The 20,126-nt window shown below is 37.5% G+C and overlaps 1 protein-coding gene across 1 annotated transcript; it reads left to right on the forward strand.

Annotated features, from left to right (window-relative positions):
• Positions 1–740: 740 nt before the first annotated feature.
• Positions 741–18,455, forward strand: chpfa (chondroitin polymerizing factor a). Its single transcript, XM_088931180.1, has 4 exons — positions 741–1,220; positions 6,438–7,002; positions 12,594–12,776; positions 13,378–18,455. The coding sequence occupies exons 1-4, from the start codon at positions 922–924 to the stop codon at positions 14,638–14,640; spliced, it is 2,310 nt and encodes a 769-aa protein (XP_088787306.1). The 5' UTR covers positions 741–921; the 3' UTR covers positions 14,641–18,455.
• The last annotated feature ends 1,671 nt before the right edge of the window (positions 18,456–20,126 follow it).

The raw sequence follows: 20,126 nt of genomic DNA on the forward strand, positions 1-20,126 counted from the left end.
TAATAACACCCTCGTCATTTCATATTCCCATTTTTCATCTGCATTTTTTAGCCCAAAATATCCTATGAAAGGCTTAATTAAAACAAAATTAAAGTTAAGAGATGTCTTTCGCACAATTTTGAATAGACTTCATATGAGCAGCCAGCCTTGACGTGGCTTATGGTAAACTATAATTGCATGTCTTTTTCATTGATTGTAGCGGTACACGATGTGCTCGTTGCCTCAAATTTAAATTTGCATTTTTCTTAAATCTTTGTCGTTAAGAAGTAGGTAACTTCTATGTTAACAACACGCATTGAGCAAATATCAACAATCGTCACTTAGTATATGTAATTAAAAAAACTAGATGTTATTAGGAATGATATATTGCCTGGTTAACAGGTTTTCAATCGAACGTTTTCATTTATATAGCGGAATTTTAACTTGCATTTCATATATTTAATAGAAAAGCACTTTAATGTCTTCGCATTCCGCGTTAAACTCGGGTTTTTACTAGCGCACACTGCACAACAGGGCATTTTGAAGGTAGGTTGTGTGCCTACCGCCGCACGTAAGCAAAGCTCTGAAGAACAGCGGGTGCCCTGTCTTTTTGGTAAAGTTGAATTGCCTCCGGATTCAGATGAGTCCATACTCACTGCCTGCTGCTAAGTAAAGTGTGCCTTGGCGAAGAAAGGGTTGAGTCTTGTCCCTGACGTTTAACGTAGGCGGAGCTCAGGGTGGGTGACACGTAAGTCCTAAGAATGTAAGAATAAATCTGGTGGAGAAACACCAAACGTCCCGTCTGTATGTATTATCTGTATCTGAAGTTTTGTATTGCCTAGACGGTTTTCAAAACACTGCTCTACTTCTGAAAAACCAAACCGGGAGGACCCACGTGGGAGCTGAATTTCCTAGCCTTGCGGTTTTAGGTCTGCAGAAACAATGAGGTTTTCCATGCTCTTTTCCCTGAGCGGGCCGATCGGGCCGGTTGTTATCGGGATCTCTCTGGGGTTCACCTTGAGTCTGTTAAGCGTGACCTGGGTCGAGGAGCCCTGTGCCTCCGGTGGGAAGGGAGGTGATGAAACTGTCTTGACCCAGGAGGAGAAGCTGAAGGGAGCTCGGAAACCCAACTCGATCCCTGCTGGCAAAGCAGAAAACGGTGATGCTCTGGAGGATTTTGAGCCCAGAATTGTGCCGTATAAGCCAGTAAAACAGCAAACTCAACCCAAGAAACTCTTCAGGTATGACCGAATTGATGTCTCATAGGCCTGTGAAATTGACCATTAGTCCAGCGCAAAGTGATGCTTGTTAATAATTTATTTTCAATTATGCATTGGATATGCGGCATAGTACTTCAGTACACCACCACAGTGTTTCTCTTGTCTCAGTATTTCGGATTTCTTATATGAATGACCCATTCAGTTTATTTATGTTTATTTATATCCTTATTCAACGATTTCCTGAGAGAGACTGAATCCTTAGAGCCGAATTTAGCTGTGGTTTACGATTGCAGCTTTTTACAGTGGGCTACAGTGTGTGTGCTGCTAGATAAGAGCGAAAGTAAATCTCATTAAATTCATAATTATTTAGTAAAGTTTTAGTATTCATAATGCAGTAGAATACTGGAACAAATTTTATTCTACGTTTTCTCATATTTTCTGAAACGTTTTACTTTCATAGACGAACTTGCAGTAGTGGTATCGCAAGTCACAAGTACTGAATATATCAAGATATCGAAAGTCTCAGTCAAACTCGTAAAACATCAGGGTTGCTTTTTCTGTTGAGCTGCAGTTGCAGTAAATCGACTCGGATGGATTGTGATCAAGGAAACAGTAATTATACAGAATATTTCACAAAGATAACCTGAGTACACGGCAGATATTTTCAAGAGAACCAGTTATTTTGCGGGGGCATAAAAAGGTTGACGGTTAAAATTGGGCGTTAATAATGTGGGTAGGTGCCAGTCTAATGAAAAAAGTCCGTAATTGGTCATTATAACCTTGTCTTATATAGATTTTGCTAAAATATGCAATCACTTGTCCTGTTTGCTTAGTTTTTCTAAGACAATTTGTATGCAAATGTAAAGAATAGCATCAGTGGGGAAAAAATGTATAGCACATTCACCCCCATTTAACTGAAAACATTTTCAAGATGTGTGGGAGAGGTAGGGGACTGCTCACTCGACACTGAAACTATATATTTTTTAATGAAATAAATAGTAAAATTAAGATGGAGTATTTTAATGAACATTGAAAGTCTAATAATGTGATAAGGCGATTATTCAGTGTTACTATTGCCTTCTTTGTTAAGGACACTGCAAATATTCAGGAAACATTGTTACTTGCTCCAAAAATGCTTTAAGGTATTTCTGAAGAATACATTAAGGAGAAGTCCTGTCTTTAAGGACACACAAATAAAGCCTTAAAGATATGAATGCAGCAACAGGAATTCAACCAAATCAAATATCTTTGCTCTAAAGGAATCTGGTGCTTGATTTCCTTCATTCCTAATAAATTACAAGAGGAAACCGTGCTAATTTGTGACCTTTTCTGGAGAATGAGCTGGAGACTAATAGTTGAAGCTGGCACGAGATTTCAGGCTTACATAAAATAACATCTTTTTCCACATAAAATCTCTAGAGATGGATTTGTATTATTATTCCATTCTGTCTGTATTTAGTGTTTTGGGTTCTGAATTCTAGATGTCTTGTTTTAGGAGTGCCCTTTTCTGATAGCAAGGGACTGTCGCATTACTCTGCAGCAATGTTTCTGCTAGGGCACCAGGCATACAAAACGTTTAAAGATGATACCTACAAAGAGTGCTGAAAAGGTAATATTCTAATTTGTACTTTAGGGTCTTATTTTGCTTTCTTATTTTTAATGTGGTCAGTGAACCTAATCGGCCTAATTCAGTGAACCTGAATTAAAAACTGAAACTATTGTGTATCTGAGTTAGTGTAGCTGTTTTTTATTCTATCCAAATTAATTTGGAAGATGTTTACTAATGATTTTCCTTTCTTGATCATACCACATATGTGTTGTATGTTGTATGCCTTTTCTGGATTTTGTTATTATAAGACCCTTTCTGAATCATGTTTTCATATGGTAGTGCACCTTGTTTCTCTCATAGTTGAGAGAGTGGAACTACATATGACATTTTTTTCATTTTTTCCCATGTTCGCATGGCAAAAGACACAACTTACATTCTTTTCCAAGATCAATTCAAAAACAAAAATAACATTCCTCCACCTGGCAAGACTTCTTAAGCCTTAGTAACAGATTAGCTGCTCTCTTAAGTTCAGGACAAGGTTGCACAGGGTATGTGGTTTCATAGACAAGTGTACCTACTGACCTTGCATTCTTACAGTAGCTGCCTGGCAATCATTCTCAAAAGGGCTAAATGATCAGAAGAATGCTGTCTGTAATCCAGCCGTGCTAGTAGTGTAACAATCTCGGGGCTAAAATTAGAAAAGTGAGATTTTAAGGAATTGGTGTTGTAGAGAGTTTTAAACATAAAAAAACTGCAGATTAAGAAAATAATCGAGAATTTTTATGTTAGTATTTCAAAAGAAAATAGCAGCTGGGTTTCAGCTCTGTAAGGTTTCTTTCTTCTCATCCTGACAAGATTAGAAAATGTACAAGCTGCGATATGTTCCTATGAAAGCACACTACCTTTCATAGACTAGGTTACATTTGCAGAGCACAGCTTGGACATTCAAATTGCTGCTAGTCTGTCAGTCCCCTCTCCCAGCTGCTAGAGAAAGACCAGCTGCCAAGACTTCTGTCACATGAAGGGCTGAGGAAGGGCGTTGTTCCAGTTTACATGAAGTCGGGCCTCCATAAAATTCCTCAAAAGCTTTATGGCTGTAGGAAGAGTTTTTAGTCGAGGAAAACTCCCAGATTTCCTTCCCTTGTAACCTATTTTACCTCAGAGTTTGTTGTGAAAAAGCCTGGCCCTTATTTAAAATTGTGATTTAAATTATTTTTACTTTTTTTTAGGGACTGTGTCAGTATTGTAAACTAAGACTATGTAAACTGACATGAGATTTTGGAGGCATGGGGATGGGGTCAGTACAGCTCCCTCACAGCTTTTGGGTTCCGGGGTGTCTTCTGTGTGAAGTTTGCATTTTCTCAAGTCTGTGTCTACTTTGAATTTTCTCTTGGTTTCCTCCCACATTCCAAAGAAATGTGGTGCAGGTTTATTAATGGTTCAAGATTTCCCATCCAGTCACATCCAGTGTGCATCTTACCTTGTACTTGCATGCTATAGCTCTCTAAAGATTAGTGGCTTCTGAAAATGGTTGGATGAAACATTGTTTTGATTATGATCACGAATGTTAGGTTTGCCTTCAAAAGCTATATTTTGGTAGGAGGCAAGAAGGGCTTTAGTGACGGTAGTGTTTCATGTTTTCATTTTGTCCTATGATGTCCTTTTAATCTGGCCTTTGTCTGATTCTGTTTCCCAGTAAAAAAATGTAATCATGTAGTAGTTCCAAAGCACGGTAATCTGCTTTACATTTTGCATCTCAGCTGCTGAGGGTTTTGCATTATCACAATTTGTTTCAAGCATAGTTTTATGGTGAAACCACTTATCACTAATCCCAGAGCCTGCTTTACTTGTTCAGCTCCTGCAGTTTACCACTTTATATGTAGATACGGTCGATCATTTACTGTTTCCAGTTGTTGAACAATGCGTGCTGAAAATGTTCTTTCCAGCAGAATGGAGATGTATATAATATTCCCAACTACCACTGACAATATTTAAAATCATTATGGCAAATAATGTGTAAAACATCCTCATATCCAGAAGATGATAACTATGTATTGCTGAATTTGAATGTAGTGAAGACGCAATAGTTGCTGAAAATATGTCACTGTGACATTAGCTGTGGCATTAACAATGCACAATACTCCACATTTTGAATCCCTTTTAAAAAGTGTTGCTAAGACTTGGGTTAATGTGATTGCTGCTTTGTTTCAGAGCAGACATTAGTAATTTACAATCAGGCAATGTAATGACTCAAATACATTTCATTGCTGATAAATTAACATCTTAGCATCTTTTTTGATTTTACTCAGTTTTTTTATTCTAAATCCATAAATCCATCCATTATCAGAAAACCAGAGACATTTCTAGAAGCATAGGGAACAAAGCAAAACTACACCCTGGATGGGACATGCACACAGGCTTGATTTAGAGAAGTCAGCTAACCTACATACAATAGCTTGTGTTTGGAAGGTAAAAGCTCTGGCAATGTGGGGTAGACCATGCAAGCTCCACTCCGAAGGTGCCCAAGTCTGGACAATAAATCTCAATAGTAATTATACGTTATTTCACTAATAATACAGCTTGGACTTTACCAGCAAAACTAAAAAACAGGGTAGATTTGTTTCTTCCTGGGTTAGTGCCCAGTCGTTTATTTAGGTGTCACATTTGTGAATGTGATTAACAGCTGCCTGTTTTCTGCAGATTTTAGGGAAGAGTTTGTATTGTCATCAATAAGAACTAGACTGTTTATCAGACCACTGGACTGAGCCTGGAAAGAAAGAGAATTCGGAATGTGGGGTTGGCTCGGTTACAGAAGAGCTGCAGTTGCTCTTTCCCCATCCAGAATACTTCCGGAACCTGGTGGTGTTGTCCAAACACTCCGGAGCACTCCAGGATGTTGCTAGGATACTCCTTTCTGTTGCAGTGATGACACCTGGCAGGTGGAGGCAACAGGTGATACTTCAGAAGGACCCAATAGTAGTAGTGACCGTTTTAAAGGCAGCTCCTAAACTGAAAGAACAGCAACACAAACAATTTGTTTTTGTGTCTCCAAACAGCATGAGAATATTTTGTTAGTTGTCTTCCAAAGCGCACTGCATAAGTGAGAACATGCAGAGGAAGATTGCTGTTTACTGTATGTGCTTTCTGTTTTTGAATGATAATTGAAATGGTAAATCATTTATTTGCCTTCCGTTATCCTTCACTAGCGTGGCACGGTGGTATCGTGGTTTACATTGCTGCCACGCCCTGGGCCCTGGGTTCAATTCCAAACTGTGTGGAGTTTACATGTCCTCCCTGTATTCATGTTGGTTTCCTCCCACTGTCCAACATCATACCGGTAGATTAGTGGGCCCTGGTGTGAGTGTGTCTGTCTGTCCTGCAATGGACTGGCATCCCACCCAGGGTGTCTCCTGCTTTGTACCTGTTGCTTGCTGGCTCCTCCGCGACCCTGTATTGGGGTGGTTAGAAAATGGATTGGATCCTTCAGTTCTTTGTGTTTGTTGTTTGTGTGCATGGTTATCTTTTTCATAGTCTCAATTTCTTTGTGTTCATCACTCTGGGTACAATTACAACTAGCAGAGATGCATCTTAAATTGTGAGAAACACCTCCCTGCTCAATGCCACAGGTCCCAGATTTTACAGACAGCTTTATTTTAAATGATTGAATTAGTCCATGCTCTCCTTCGCAGGGCGAAATACATCAGTACAGAGCTGGGAATCCGGGAGCGTGTCTTTGTGGGGGTCCTGACGTCCAAGAACACTCTTAACACCTTGGCTGTAGCGGTCAACAGGACCATCGGTCACCACCTGAGCACCGTGGTCTACTTCACAGGGATGCGCAACCGGAAGCTGCCTCACGGCATGTTTGTGGTGACGCACGGCGACGAGAGACTCATATGGAACATGTTCCAGACCGTCAAGTACGTGCTAGAGCATTACATCCACGAGTACGACTGGTTCTACTTTGTGCAGGACGACACCTACACCGAGGCCGACCGCATCAAGTCCCTTGTGGGGCACTTGAGCATCGACGCGGACCTGTACATGGGCAGCCCGGAGGAGTTCATCGGCGGAGAGACGGAGGGGAGGTACTGCTACGGAGGCTTCGGCTACCTTTTGTCGCGTACCCTGCTGCTCAGGCTGCAGGCCTACTTGGAGAACTGCCGCAACGACATCCTGAGTGCCAGGCCGGATGAGTGGCTGGGCAGGTGCATCATTGATTACGCCAACGTGAACTGTGTAGATGAGCATGAGGTGAGCCTTGTTTTTCATAGCCCTTTAAACAGGGCTGTATTATTCATTTTTATTGCTGTATAGCCCAGAGGTCTGCAGCCTTGGTCCTGGAGAGCTAAGGCCTCTTTGAATTTGCATTCCGTTTGACCTCTGATTAACTTAATTGGAGCACTTATTTGCTGTGCTAACGTAGGTTTAACGGAGATCTTATTTATCATCCAAACCTCTTTATATAACCCACAGGAGTGTGTGTCTTCAGCTGCAGGAGCAGCTTCTTATACTTACGGTATAATTATTTTTAATGTTTCTCTGGAAACAGCCACCATTCTCTGCAATCCTGACTTGTAAAACAACACAGCTATGACAGTTTGATGTGACTGTGTCTCCTGATATACAGTATGATGGCTTAGTTTTGCATAAGCTGCTTGTTATACACCTGCAACCTAGTAAAGATCTAGTTCAGTTTAAAAGGCTCATCTGGTAAACACAGCATCCAACTCATTGCCCTCTCCTTCTGCTCAATGAAAGTGCGATGACTGTTAACGCACACAGGTGGTGTTTCCTTTGACAATTCACACTACCTTTAAATTGTTCTGTAATTATAGTGTATCATATTTATAACCCCCCCAACCAGCACAAATTTCAATTTTATTTTAAGTGTATGTGAACGTTTCTTCTTCAGCAAGGGTTTGAGGTTAGTAAATCTCTTTGCATTCATAGTTATCTTGTATCACATTTGAATACTAGAATCAGATATAAGACATTTGCATAAACACAGCTTGTGGAAGAACTATTTTAGAATACTAGTGATAAAACCTAAGGTAATACCCTAATAGCGCATTTTTCCTATGCTTTTACTGTTCAGAGTAGAATTGGAACGTTCTTATGTGAAGGGAGATCAAGCCTGATTTCAACACAGCTCAGCAAAACAACATGGAGAGCAATGACTACAACAGAATAGAATAATATTGATATTTTTCATTATTATGTATGTTAAAAATTATAATGCTTTGAAATGTGCAAATACTGATTTTTCATAGTTATCTTGGCCTTCCTTTTTTAGTTGAGATAAAACATAAGAGTTCCTTTCTTGTAATAATTACAAATTGTTATTTTCAGAAATGAGGAGTAATATCCAGAGCTAACCATTTTTCTCCTATTACTCTCCCTTGTATCAGGGTGGTATTTCAAACCAAGTTTATCCAGCACAAAACAGAAATATCATGTAATATGTGAAGTGATATTATAAATGGTACTATCTAAAATGTGAAATGTCAGAAAGCAAAGAAAGATTCTTGGAAAATGTCAGATTCTATTCCTTGTCTGTGAACCTGTCACAGGTATCTTTTAGAAAATAAGGTCAGTGCTATTAGGCTGATTTTGAGTAGTGATGGACCCAAAGGCTTGCTCTCGGATACTTTTGAATGTTATGTGGAGTTACCCCCTAATGATTCAGTAATAAATGCACAAGGAAATTGAGCCATTCCAAGATGCTTAAATGTATAGACTCAGAGACATTGAATTGATCATCTAAACCCTAAAAAAGTTATAGTTTTCTTGAGATACCCTTTTTATTTTCATTACAACAAGCTTGTAGTTTGTTGCCTGTGGTTTCAGCAGGAAGCCAACTTACTCAAGAGCCATTACTTAAACATGAACACAGGGCCTTATTTCACAGTTCCCTCAACACTCAGGGGGGTGTGGGGGTTGGGAGACTTTGCCATTTTGAAAAGTCTTACGTTCTTCTTGTTGGCTTCAAGAACACGCTACATAAATTACAACTTCTGCCGAGCCTCGTGTCCTTTTCAGTCTTCCAAAGCACACTTCAGTTAGAAGCCGATGAGGGTAGAACTACAGGCTCACCCCTGTGGCACTTGGAAACACACAGGCCCTGTTTACTTGGCTCTTCCCTGCAGAGGGCCTGTTAGTAAGTCAATAAAACCCTGTAAAGCTAGGAAAAGCCCTCGGGCCTCAACCAGAGAGATCATCTGTCGGCAGTGTGAGGTGATATTGATAGCTGAGGCCACTTACAGATTGGTGACGCCAACTGGATCCTTAGAGATGTGGAAGAGTTGATCATATCTTTGCAGAATATGTTGAACTTGTTATTTTTGTACTTGATAAGCATCACATTGGCCTGTGTGTGCCAAATGTGCTGGAGTAAAATATTCTGATATTAATAGTTAAAGTTAAAGATGTTTTTGCTACAGTTTGGTAAATCACAATACCAGAAATGTTATTATTTGTGAGGCTGGGTTATCAACCAGCAGCTCTTCCTCTAACTCAGCTCACTATAGAACCAGTGGGTCTTGAAGACTACATAACAATAAACTGTGTTGTTTCAGAAGAAAACATTTAAAGGACTCTTGGTAATCATACCAGTTTGACTGCCAGTTTCCTGGACGGATTTTAAAAAAGATTCTGTCCAGATTCTGTCTTAGTTTCACTTTTACCTCTGGGGAACATATTTGCTTGTGTGCTGACTTCATTGCATTTAGGTGAGGAGAGATGTGTATGCTGAAAAGTATCTTCCAATTTATTCATTGGCAAATATTAAATTTGACTAATAATTTTAATTTAAGTCATTATTAGGTTTATAGAATAAAATGAATAAACATCTTTCTGTTTCTACTCAAAATACCTCTATTCAGGGTCTTTGACATAAATCTCTGCACAACCAAACTTCATGTTCAAAAGATTGCACATCTGAAGCCAAGGAAAATATGTATTTCTGCATTCACTTGGGGCTTGGAAGCAGTAAACAGATCCTTTTCCTGTCCTATTTTGTTCTGTTTCCCTAGTATGTGTAATTACAGGCCTGTGGTATATGTAACGATCTTTGTAAGAAAATAAATTGCAACAGTTTCTACTTTTGCCTATGCTATAAAGGCCTACATGTTGCATAGTGCCAATGTTATGAGTCCAAATGCTCTGTAGGTGTTTAATATATGGTTTGAAATTTAAAGCACTATCCAACCTTATACCAAATAATTGCACATCATGATTTACTGCAGTAAAAACTCATTTCTGCTAAGGGAGCTGTTCAAGCTTTAATTGAATAATAGAAATTAGTTTGTATCAATTGAGCAAAATCCAGAGAAAATACTGAATTTTATAGAAGCTCACCTGCAAATTGGACATTACTTATGTTAAAGTGGATCCAGCTAAGCATAAGAGTGTAGAGGCGGATATGAAATTAGCTTTTCACCTGAAAAACTATATTGTTCATATAAGTGGAATAAAGAAAGGTACCCAGAACAGAAACATGTGGGACTCCTTTAACATGTGGTAGTGAAAAACATCTGTTCTATTTTACAAAATGTTTGGTTTTGTAATTCTGAAACCATGCAAGGAGTTAATATTAAGATCAGCGCTATGCATCTTTTTCTAAACTGTATCAAAATCTAAATGGTCTCCAACACCTTATATAAATCTAAGGATAGCTGCACAAGTGTGATTTATGTCAAGACCAAAATGAAAACCAGTCTGCAGATAAAATGTAATTGCTGTCTAAAAAAAGGCCTAACAGTTTAACATTTCTTCCATGACATTAGGAAACCAAGATCAAACGGATATGCTGTACAGTCCATTTAACCTGATAGTTGCATTGTAAAAATTGCAAAAGTCAAGTATGGTATGTGTCAGCTTTTGTCACTAAATGATAAGAAATGGAGCAATGGAGGGGGGAGTGCAGAGAGAAAGCAGTGAGAATGGAGGAGGGTTTTACATTTTAACACATTTTAAAATGAAAATGGTTAAATTCAAAATATTTAAACCTTTCTTAAATTTATTAAATGTACCTGCACGACCATTACTCCTGCTTGAGTCTGTGACCCATTTTCCTATTTACTCACCTATGTTTCAGTGTTGTAAAAAACATCACTAAATTCATTATATCCCTTTTGTGCTGGGGAAAAAATGGTTCTAGCTGAACTGATTGTAGGTTTTTAGCAGTAAGTCTGACTGAAAAAGCGGCAGAACAAGTGCAGCTGTCCACTCTCCTGGAATTTAAACTATTGTGAGAGATTTAATAAGCAGGTCAGCAAAACTGCAGTTTTTTTTTTAAAAAATTCAATATTAATGTCATTGTGACCAGCAAACTTTAGTGCAAAACTTAAACAAACTTAAGCCCTGAGTTGTTTACCAAACTAATTACAATTTTATCTCTGGACCTCATAATGGGTGCATCCATGTTGCTGACTTCCTAAAAATTATAAATAAAAAGGCTGAACAATAATCTGATCCAGTTAACTAATACTAGATCATGTATAAAAGACAGTTTGCTGGAATCCTAAACTTTCTCTTCTGCTTTTATGCTTTCAGTACTCTTTGAATAGTCTGAAACAGTCACGAATATCTGAACAAAATACGCAAAATGTCATTTCCACTTTCATTCTTTCTTTAAGTCTTGTTTTCAAAACAAAACTTATTGCCCAAATCATTTTAATTCAGATTGCTCGTAGTCTTCTGATGTAATTCAGAAGACTGGGAAAACCGAAAATCAAATCGGTTTCTTGTAAACCATGACACCTGGGCCTTGACATTTAAGTATGTGCCTGGAGTTCCAGTGACCTGCTGATAATTAGTAATCGTATCTTATTTTTCTTTCATAAAAGAACTGTGCAATAATGATAAACCTGTATGTTTTTTAAAAGCATCCCTTTTGTTGTATTATTTTTTTTACTTACTGTAGGTCATACTAGTCATCAGGAGGTGGGATTTCAGGTTTGTTACTGTAAGATGGTGGCAGGCAGAAATCTGCCTCATTTCTTCCCCATTTTCTCAGCTGCGATGGTTTGAACATCCCGTCAGATCAAGATTGACTTGTCTAATGTAGATGTAAATTACATTTATCCAAAGAAAAAAAACTAGCTTGACAACAATACTGAAAAAAATGCATCGCTTGGAAGGAAACACAGTGTATTTGTTACTGAATGCCTTCACATTTTGATCATTAAAAGGATTTCAGTTCTTTTAAATAGGCTTTTCATTCAAGGTTACTTTTGTTCGGATTTTTGTCATGGGCCTAAAATTAAATTTCTCTTTGATGTATGCAAATTGTTTCAGATGCGTTAAGTATAATCTCTTCGGCCTTTTCTCTGTCTAGACTGTGGCAAGAACAGCTCCATGAATAGACAAAGGATGCCAGAATACAAAGCTGTATTTTTTTGCTTTCTGGAGGAGTGTCATTAATCTGTGTTGCTTTGTTTCCCATGTTTGCAATGTGGGGAGCAGGTTAATTTCAGCAAAAAAAAAAATGCGTGCTACAAATTTCAACTCGGCAGGTTGTGTGTTCCAGTTAATTCCAGTTGGTCTTGTTTTTCCACCTACAGTACTACCTACAGTATTTATGCAACTCATACAGTTGTGCCTTGCAGCAAGGTTTAATGTCTTGAGCGACTTGCCAAGTTTACCATGCTTTCGTATTCAGATTTCTGTCTGTAAGGGGTCAGTTGAGGGACTGATTAATTTCTTTCACAAAAAGGAAGGTTAAGGTTCCTGCAGGGGTCCGTGTATCATCTAGGCTTGACACACACCTTTCTTTGATTCTCATTCAAGATGTTCCAATTTTACTTGGTCTCATTGATTTTGTTCTTTTTTTCTGTTCTTAGGGACTCCGCTACCATCACTTTGAAATGGGGAAAAATTCTGATCCAAGTAAGGAAGATGATGTGCGCTTTAAGAATGCGTTTACGGTTCACCCAGTCTCAGACCCCGTACAGATGTACAGACTACATAAGCACTTCACTGAAATTGAATTGCAAAGAACTTATGAAGAGATTGAAAAATTACAGGTATGTTGAAAAAGATTTTTTATTCAAGAAGTGAATGCGTTAAACACGAGCTGACCTAGTTCCCCGATGTTTGTTGGAAAAGGTATAATTTACTCCGAGTAGAACATTTGATCTTTTCAGTTCATATTGAAATTGAGAATCCATGTCTGTGCTTTGGAATTCCATGGAAAAAGGTGAGTATTGATAGAAGCACAATGTTCTTTTTGTTTGATTTAATAATGCCTTGCGTGACCTCCACAGCAATTAACATTCCTCTACCAGCAAATAGTATATCTAATATGATACGTATGGCTGTTTACCATACCTGATGATACATTTATCATTTTAAGTCTGTCTCTATTATGAAATTTAAAAAAATATATATTTTAGGTCTTAAAGATGAAAATCACTGAATTTTCACAGAGTTACATTTGCTGTTTAGTACTTCGAATCTTGTTATATGTTGAGCTTTAGTGTTACCAATGGAGATCTTGTTACTGTCTATAAAGGTGGCTATTCTTTTTGCTTGAATGCGTTGGGGGGAGGAAAATCTATAGGATTTAAGGAAATGTATAGGCGCAGTGCATGTTACATCAGTATCTTTGCTTTTTTTTTCCCACAGGCAGAAATTAAAAATATAAGTGAAGTTGCTTTTGAAGGAAATCGCAGTGCTCAGTGGCCTATTGGAATCAATCCACCATTTGAACCAAAAACCCGCTTTGAAGTTCTCCGCTGGGACTACTTTACTGAAGATCAGGTCTACAGCTGTATTGATGGCTCCCCAAAATGTGAACTCCATGGGATTGATAAAGCGGATGTTACCGACGTCATTGAAACTGCAATGGGGGAATTAAATAAGAAGTACAAGCCAGTGCTGCACCTAAAGAAACAGCAGCTCCTCAATGGCTACAGACGTTTTGACCCAACTCGAGGGATGGAATACACTTTGGATCTTCAGCTGGAGGTTGTCAATCAGAAAGGAAGGAGCCGTTCGATTACTAAACGTGTTCATCTTGTTCGGCCTCTGAGCGAGATTGAGATCATACCTATGCCTTATGTTACAGAAGCTACCCGAGTTCACATAATTCTGCCATTGACTGTTCATGATCGAGACTATGTCAACCAGTTTCTTGAGGTATATGCTGCAAACTGTTTTGAGACAAGCGAAAATGCAATTTTGTCTTTCTTATTCATCTATGACCCTTTCGAGGCTCAGCAAGTCAACCAGAATGACATCTTTATGGATGTGAAAGCTAAGATCAGTGTCTATGAGCACAAATACCCAGTGACCAAAATACCATGGATCAGCGTGAAGACAGAAGCTCCCTCTCAAATAAAGATAATGGACATCATCTCCAAAAAGCATCCGGTTGATACGCTATTTTTTGTAGCGAATGTCAACACCAACATCAATTCTGAGTTTCTCAACCGCTGCAGAATGAACAGCATAAATAACTGGCAGGTGTTTTTCCCCATCCACTTCCAAGACTACAACCCTGATATCGTCTACCACAACCAGCCACGTCCAGCCACAGTTGACTTGGTCAAAGACGCCGGGCACTTCGACCGCAATGTGTTCGATGAGGCGTGCTTCTATAACTCCGATTACATGGCGGCACGATCCAGGATGTCTGCTGACGTGCAGGAGAATGAGGACATCCTGGAAACGTTTGACGTCTATGACATGTTCATCAAGTACTCAAATCTTCACGTATTCCGAGCAGTTGAGCCTGCGCTGCACCAGAAGTACCAGTATAGGGTCTGCAACCCACGACTCAGTGAGGAGACCTATCACAGATGTGTCCAAAGCAACCTTGAGGGCCTTGGATCTCGGTCTCAGCTAGCCATGCTGTTATTTGAACAAGAGCAGGGGAACAGTACTTGACCAAATACTGAAAACAGAACAAGGTGCAGGATTTCTCCTTTTAAAGAAACAAAAGTCTTTTTGTTGTTGTTGAGCAATGTTTACAATACATTCCAGATGATTTCCAGTCCATTTACAGAAAACATTATTCTATTTTGAGCAGCAGCAGACTTGATTTCACTTGTTCGTTACCAAATCCTTTACACTCATGAGCCTTCTTTTACTTGCTTTCCAGTTTTTCAGCTGAAGGGGATTTGGTGAAGTATGCTTCTAGCCATTTGAATGGCTACTTAATTCTTTTATATACTCTGTTTTTTCTTCTTCTGCTATAATTACACTTCCTATTCTTTACTTGTGGGCACAATTACAGATTAATAGGTCAAAAGGTTGCTTAAGGATCTACAGTACAGCAGCTACCTTTTAAGCGCTTACAAGATGCTGGCATCTGCTTTAATTATCCGTACAGAGGCAGATGTTAATACTGGTGCCTGTGAATTGCATTTTTAATTTGTTGGCATATTCTTCAGTGAACTTATAGTCTGTTTTTTTAATAAACAGTCATCACACAAAGGCCTCGTCTTAAAGCAAATGAATGTTGAGAGGAAGGTGATATTTTAAGATACCAATATTTAAAGTCACCTTTAAAGTTTATTAAGTATGCCTTTTTTCAAATACTATATATACATTTACAAATGGTATATGCCTTGCTTTTCTCCTGTTTGACTTGCTTTCATTATTTTATATCAAAATATTGAAAGTTAAACATTTTCTTTTACATTCTCACCTGTAGAGTTGATGAGACATTTTGTGGTTAGCCACTGTTAATGTTGGTTTTAAAGAGCTGCTTTTTTTTAATTTATAGAACCCACACTGGCACTGACCTGTTGAATCCTGGGAGGTGGGAGGTACTGTAGCATTATGTGCAATATGATATTATTAGTGTTAAAGCAGGAAAGGCTACATACCTTTCTGCCCTATAAAACAGTAACCCACTCACATTTCCAAAACAGCAGGTTGATGCTCACAGAATTACCAAAGTGATTTCTGCTCTGTTGCTGTGTTTTTTTGAATGTACAGATTGCAGTTGCCTGCTGACTACTTCTATTTAAAAGAGCTAGTGTACCGAGGACTAACACACTTCCTGAATATACCAAGAAGCAGGTTAATTACAGTAACTATTAACAGTGAAAAATAAACACACAGAAGCTTAATGTGTTCTGCCAGTCAAAGCTGTATTGACCCTTTGTTCTTCCGATCTTTCTAGTGTGGAATAGTTTCCTGTTAACTCGTGATAAATGAGTACTTTTTTCTATAAAAGCTTCCTCTTGGTATATCTGGTTTGGTCTTTTTTCTTAGAGGGTTTTTTGTGGATTGCTGTTCTTTTTAAAGACAGGAATATAATTACAAAGATGATATAGGTTTTGCATCATGCAGTTATTTCTGAGATCATGAGTGGAGAGGACAATGGAATCTAATTAAAGAACAGGACAGACAATTGTCTTGTTAACATTTCGTTAGCAGTAATGAATAGGGCAGGGCAATGAAGGATGATTAATTGACTTCTAGACATGCATTTATGTGCATTAATAGTATGCACTCTGTCATACACTAGATTATGAACACATAAATTTGAGGAAAAACATGGATTTTTGTTTTCAATAATTTTCATCTTGGCCAAGAATGAGGAAATGGATTTGTATTTTCTCTACTGTTCCACGTGGCACTCCTAGGTAAAGGTACAGGCTCATATGGAGCAGCAATACATAGAGTAGACAATCAATAACAAAAATTTGTATTTATTATTTACGTCTTATGCAACAGTATGTATTTGTTTTTCAAATGTTACTTTTTTTCTGCATTCACAGTATTATGTTAAGTCTTTTCTTTCTTTGAAAGTTCCCTAGGGCCTCAAAATAGATCTGAAAGCTGTATTGGATTTTGGATGATAAAAGTAAAAGGATATTCCTCACACAAAGTACACTGTTTTAAACTTCCTTGAGCTTGTGAAAGTATGAATCTTGTTCCTTGGAATTCATATGTATACCTGTTTTATACATAGATTGAACATTTGTTTTTCATCTGAGCTGGTAGAATTTAAGTATAAATGAATACTTCCACTTAGTTTATTGACATTAAGAGCACAAAGCATTATCAGACTAAACTTTCAGTGTTCTGAAGAATGTTCCAATTTGCATTGCACAGCAGATATTAATTGGTGATGGTATCTCATCTATAGTTGGCACAATGGTTGTAATTGAAGTTTATTCTCTGTTTGCACCAAATGACTTAACTATGCCAGCAGCTGAAACCTGCTTGACAATACATTTGCAGGAAAGAGGTAGGTGAAACTGTTGCCTAGAGAAGCTAATTTTATGTTGTTCAATACAGATCATTGTTACCAGCATGTTCTGAAAACAGTATTTCCAATGAGACCAGCTGTCTGGCCCAGCTTAATATCCTGTTATGGGATATATTATCATTAAACGCACACAATATTAATAATAATCTTAAGAAATGCAAGAAGTCATCTTCTAATTTGCAGAGTACAGTATGTGTAATTGCAACTTGGTTTTGTAGTTTATATCATATGATTTTGCCAGACATAGAAATGAAGAGCAGTATCATTACTTGTTAATCAGAGGTTTTATAGCTGAAGGATTGTCCTGTGTAGTGAAAAATTTTTATTGAGGCACTATGTTGTTACCAAGCTTGTGCCAAGATCGGTTATGTTTACTCCTTAGAACTTGGTCACTTAGGATTTAACTTTAATTGACATAATTATTAATAATGTTAAAGTGATTAATAAGTACACTGTAAAAGTAGGAACTCCCATTACATGGAATGGTGCTATAAAGTCTCATTGTGAGCACTTTTTTTTCTTTTTTATGAAAAAATACAGATTTCACATTTTGCTACATGCTCAAAGGACTCCTGTGCATTCATTTATATACACAAGTGCTGCAGTAAGTTTGTAACATTACGTTTTCGGTACGATGCCTGTTAAAGTTTTCTTGGTAACACTTCAATGCTTGATGTGTGTGCAAATGTATCTAAATACTATTTTATATTTGAAAGTGTAAAATGGTAGAATTTATATAGCTTGGGACATTGGCAGTTTTCAGGTACAAATGATCCTGATTACAATTTGTTCAAGAACAGCATTTTGTGGTGTAACTGTGAAGTTCTCTTTACTTGCAGTTTTCATTGTTCAGCTTTATTTCTGTCTGTTTTATGTCCATTTACATGATCAAAAAATATTCTGTAACAAAATAATGTCAATTAATCATTAATCATCTTATACTAGCTCTAGTGATCTAGTGTGCACACTGTACTCAATAATGTTGGAATAGTGTTTAAAAATATCTTTTTTGGATCATACTGGAGTGTTTTAAACTTTATTTTCTTTTAGAACCTAAGGAATTAAGGAAACAATTAAGATAAAAAGATTCAACATCTTAATGGTTTTCCAAGCTGCAGTGGATTTGAACGGGGAGGCTAAAAGGCTTTGAAAATTATCTTTGAACGGTGTGCTTAGGAACTTGTCTCATGTCTAACTTCAGGAAGCAGAACAAAAAGCACTATGAAGTTGGTTGCTTTCAAATAGCTTCAGTTTGAAATGTATCTGAATAATTTAACTTTTTTGTTTGCTAAAATGTTCAACGTTGGATGTGACTGCAGTGAACAAAGTAAACATTATAACAGAATCAAGAAGAGTGAATTTATTCATAAAAAACTTACGTAATGCTGTTTGGCATTGTATCAGGATCATTAACTACATAGCTGCCTTGTCCAGTTTTCACAATAAAATGACTGTGAATTTTTCTAACTATACAAATATTTAATAGTCTCTCTGTGTTTTTTTTCCTGTTTTAATTTCATACATATGATGGCTTTTTATTTTTGTTTTTTGCAAAGACGTTGCGTTACGTGAAGCACTACATTTTTGTAACTATTTCCTGGATGTTAAAATATAGAAAAATATACACCAAGGTGTACAAGGGACATGAAATGTTTGTTTTATGTTGCTCCAGGAAATCTAACAGCGTGGTTCACAGATTTAATTATCCACAACTGATACTTCAGATAGAAACTGCAGTTTTAATGAAAACTACAATAGTCACCTGACATTTAGCACCTGCATGGCGTCTCAATTGTTTCCTTCCAAGTGATAGAGAATATGAAGCTCAATAAAAGCATATCATATTTAAGGATACTTTTGGCTATTGTCCATTTTGATAAAAATAGATTTTCATGTCTCATCAAATGGCAGACAAGAACAATAGAAATTGCAGCCTTTTGTAAATGTTCTGTATTAGGCTGTGTAATGCTTTTTGTTGGCTATTTTTGTAATGTCTTTCGCAATCTCATGTTTTCAGAAATATAAACAGGACCTACCAGTAATTCAGCATATTTCTTTTTATGCATACCTTGGCAAGATAGTCACGTATGGCCAAGCAAAGAAATCTTGGAGTAAAATTAGAATCGTTAACAACGTAGCTGCTATATAACAACTCTTCTGTATCATACATGGGAGAAAAGGAACAAGTTAATTTTTTTTTCAGCAAAATATGTAGGTGAGCTTCTGTAAGAGAAATTTAGTACAAACAAAAGATAATTAGGTTGTCTCAAAATGATTAAATGCAGAAGTGACGTAGATTGGAAAGTTAATGGCAATTTGATGTGTAGAAAATTCTAATTTTGTGAAAGTAAAATCACCAATATTATGTATAGCACTAGGTATTACATTGGGTAATAGTCACAAGGCAGTGTGATTAAGTCATGTGCCCCTTTCTGTCGAAATTTCAACTGATAAATGTGTTGGAGCCGACTGTCTAAGAATTTTGTGAGTTCTGAGCAGATGTTCTTATGAGAAGCAGCAGTTCCTACTGATGTGAACATCAAAGCAAATTTAGATTTGATAGTGATATTATCCCACTGAACTGTTATTAATAAGAATGATTAATACTAGAGTACTAATTTAAAAGCGTATTTAGGTTCAGGGATGCCACACATTCAGATGTACATGCAAGCAAAACTACATCACAATTGTCAAATCCCAAATGTGGATTTGGTGTTATGTACCATCTTAAGCCACCCAAAATCTAGACTGCTGAAGTGTGTAAACTTTAGCCCTATCTGTACCTTAACCATAAAGTGCAGATAAATCATCACTCTCTAGTCCTAAACTCAAAACCATAAACCTACACTTGACCCAGATCCTGAAAGTGTCTTTGACAATAATAATGCTTTCCTGCATTGTCTGGATAACAACATTGAGGAGTACACATAAATGCCTAAATGCCTTCCATATGTCACATCCTCAAGGTCAGTTCTCCCATTTGCATCTTATGTACTCTTATGTTTCTCTACCCAAGTCTGCTGTCTATATACAGTACAGTATATACTGTCTATAGCAACACATTGCTACTTCTGCAGTGTTTCTAATCCCCCAATTTTCATATCATCTGCACATTTTACAGGTTTGCCAACTACGCCAAATTATTCAC

Source organism: Atractosteus spatula, chromosome 13 (genome assembly GCF_055471065.1).
Source record: "Atractosteus spatula isolate fAtrSpa1 chromosome 13, fAtrSpa1.hap1, whole genome shotgun sequence".
Classification (NCBI taxonomy): domain Eukaryota; kingdom Metazoa; phylum Chordata; class Actinopteri; order Semionotiformes; family Lepisosteidae; genus Atractosteus; species Atractosteus spatula.

Coding starts and splice junctions, on each gene's coding strand:
- chpfa (XM_088931180.1), top strand. CDS start 922: ATGAGGTTTTCCATGCTCTTTTCCCTGAGCGGGCCGATCGGGCCGGTT. Junction 1,221..6,437: donor CAACCCAAGAAACTCTTCAG/GTATGACCGAAT, acceptor TCTCCTTCGCAG/GGCGAAATACATCAGTACAG. Junction 7,003..12,593: donor ACTGTGTAGATGAGCATGAG/GTGAGCCTTGTT, acceptor TTCTGTTCTTAG/GGACTCCGCTACCATCACTT.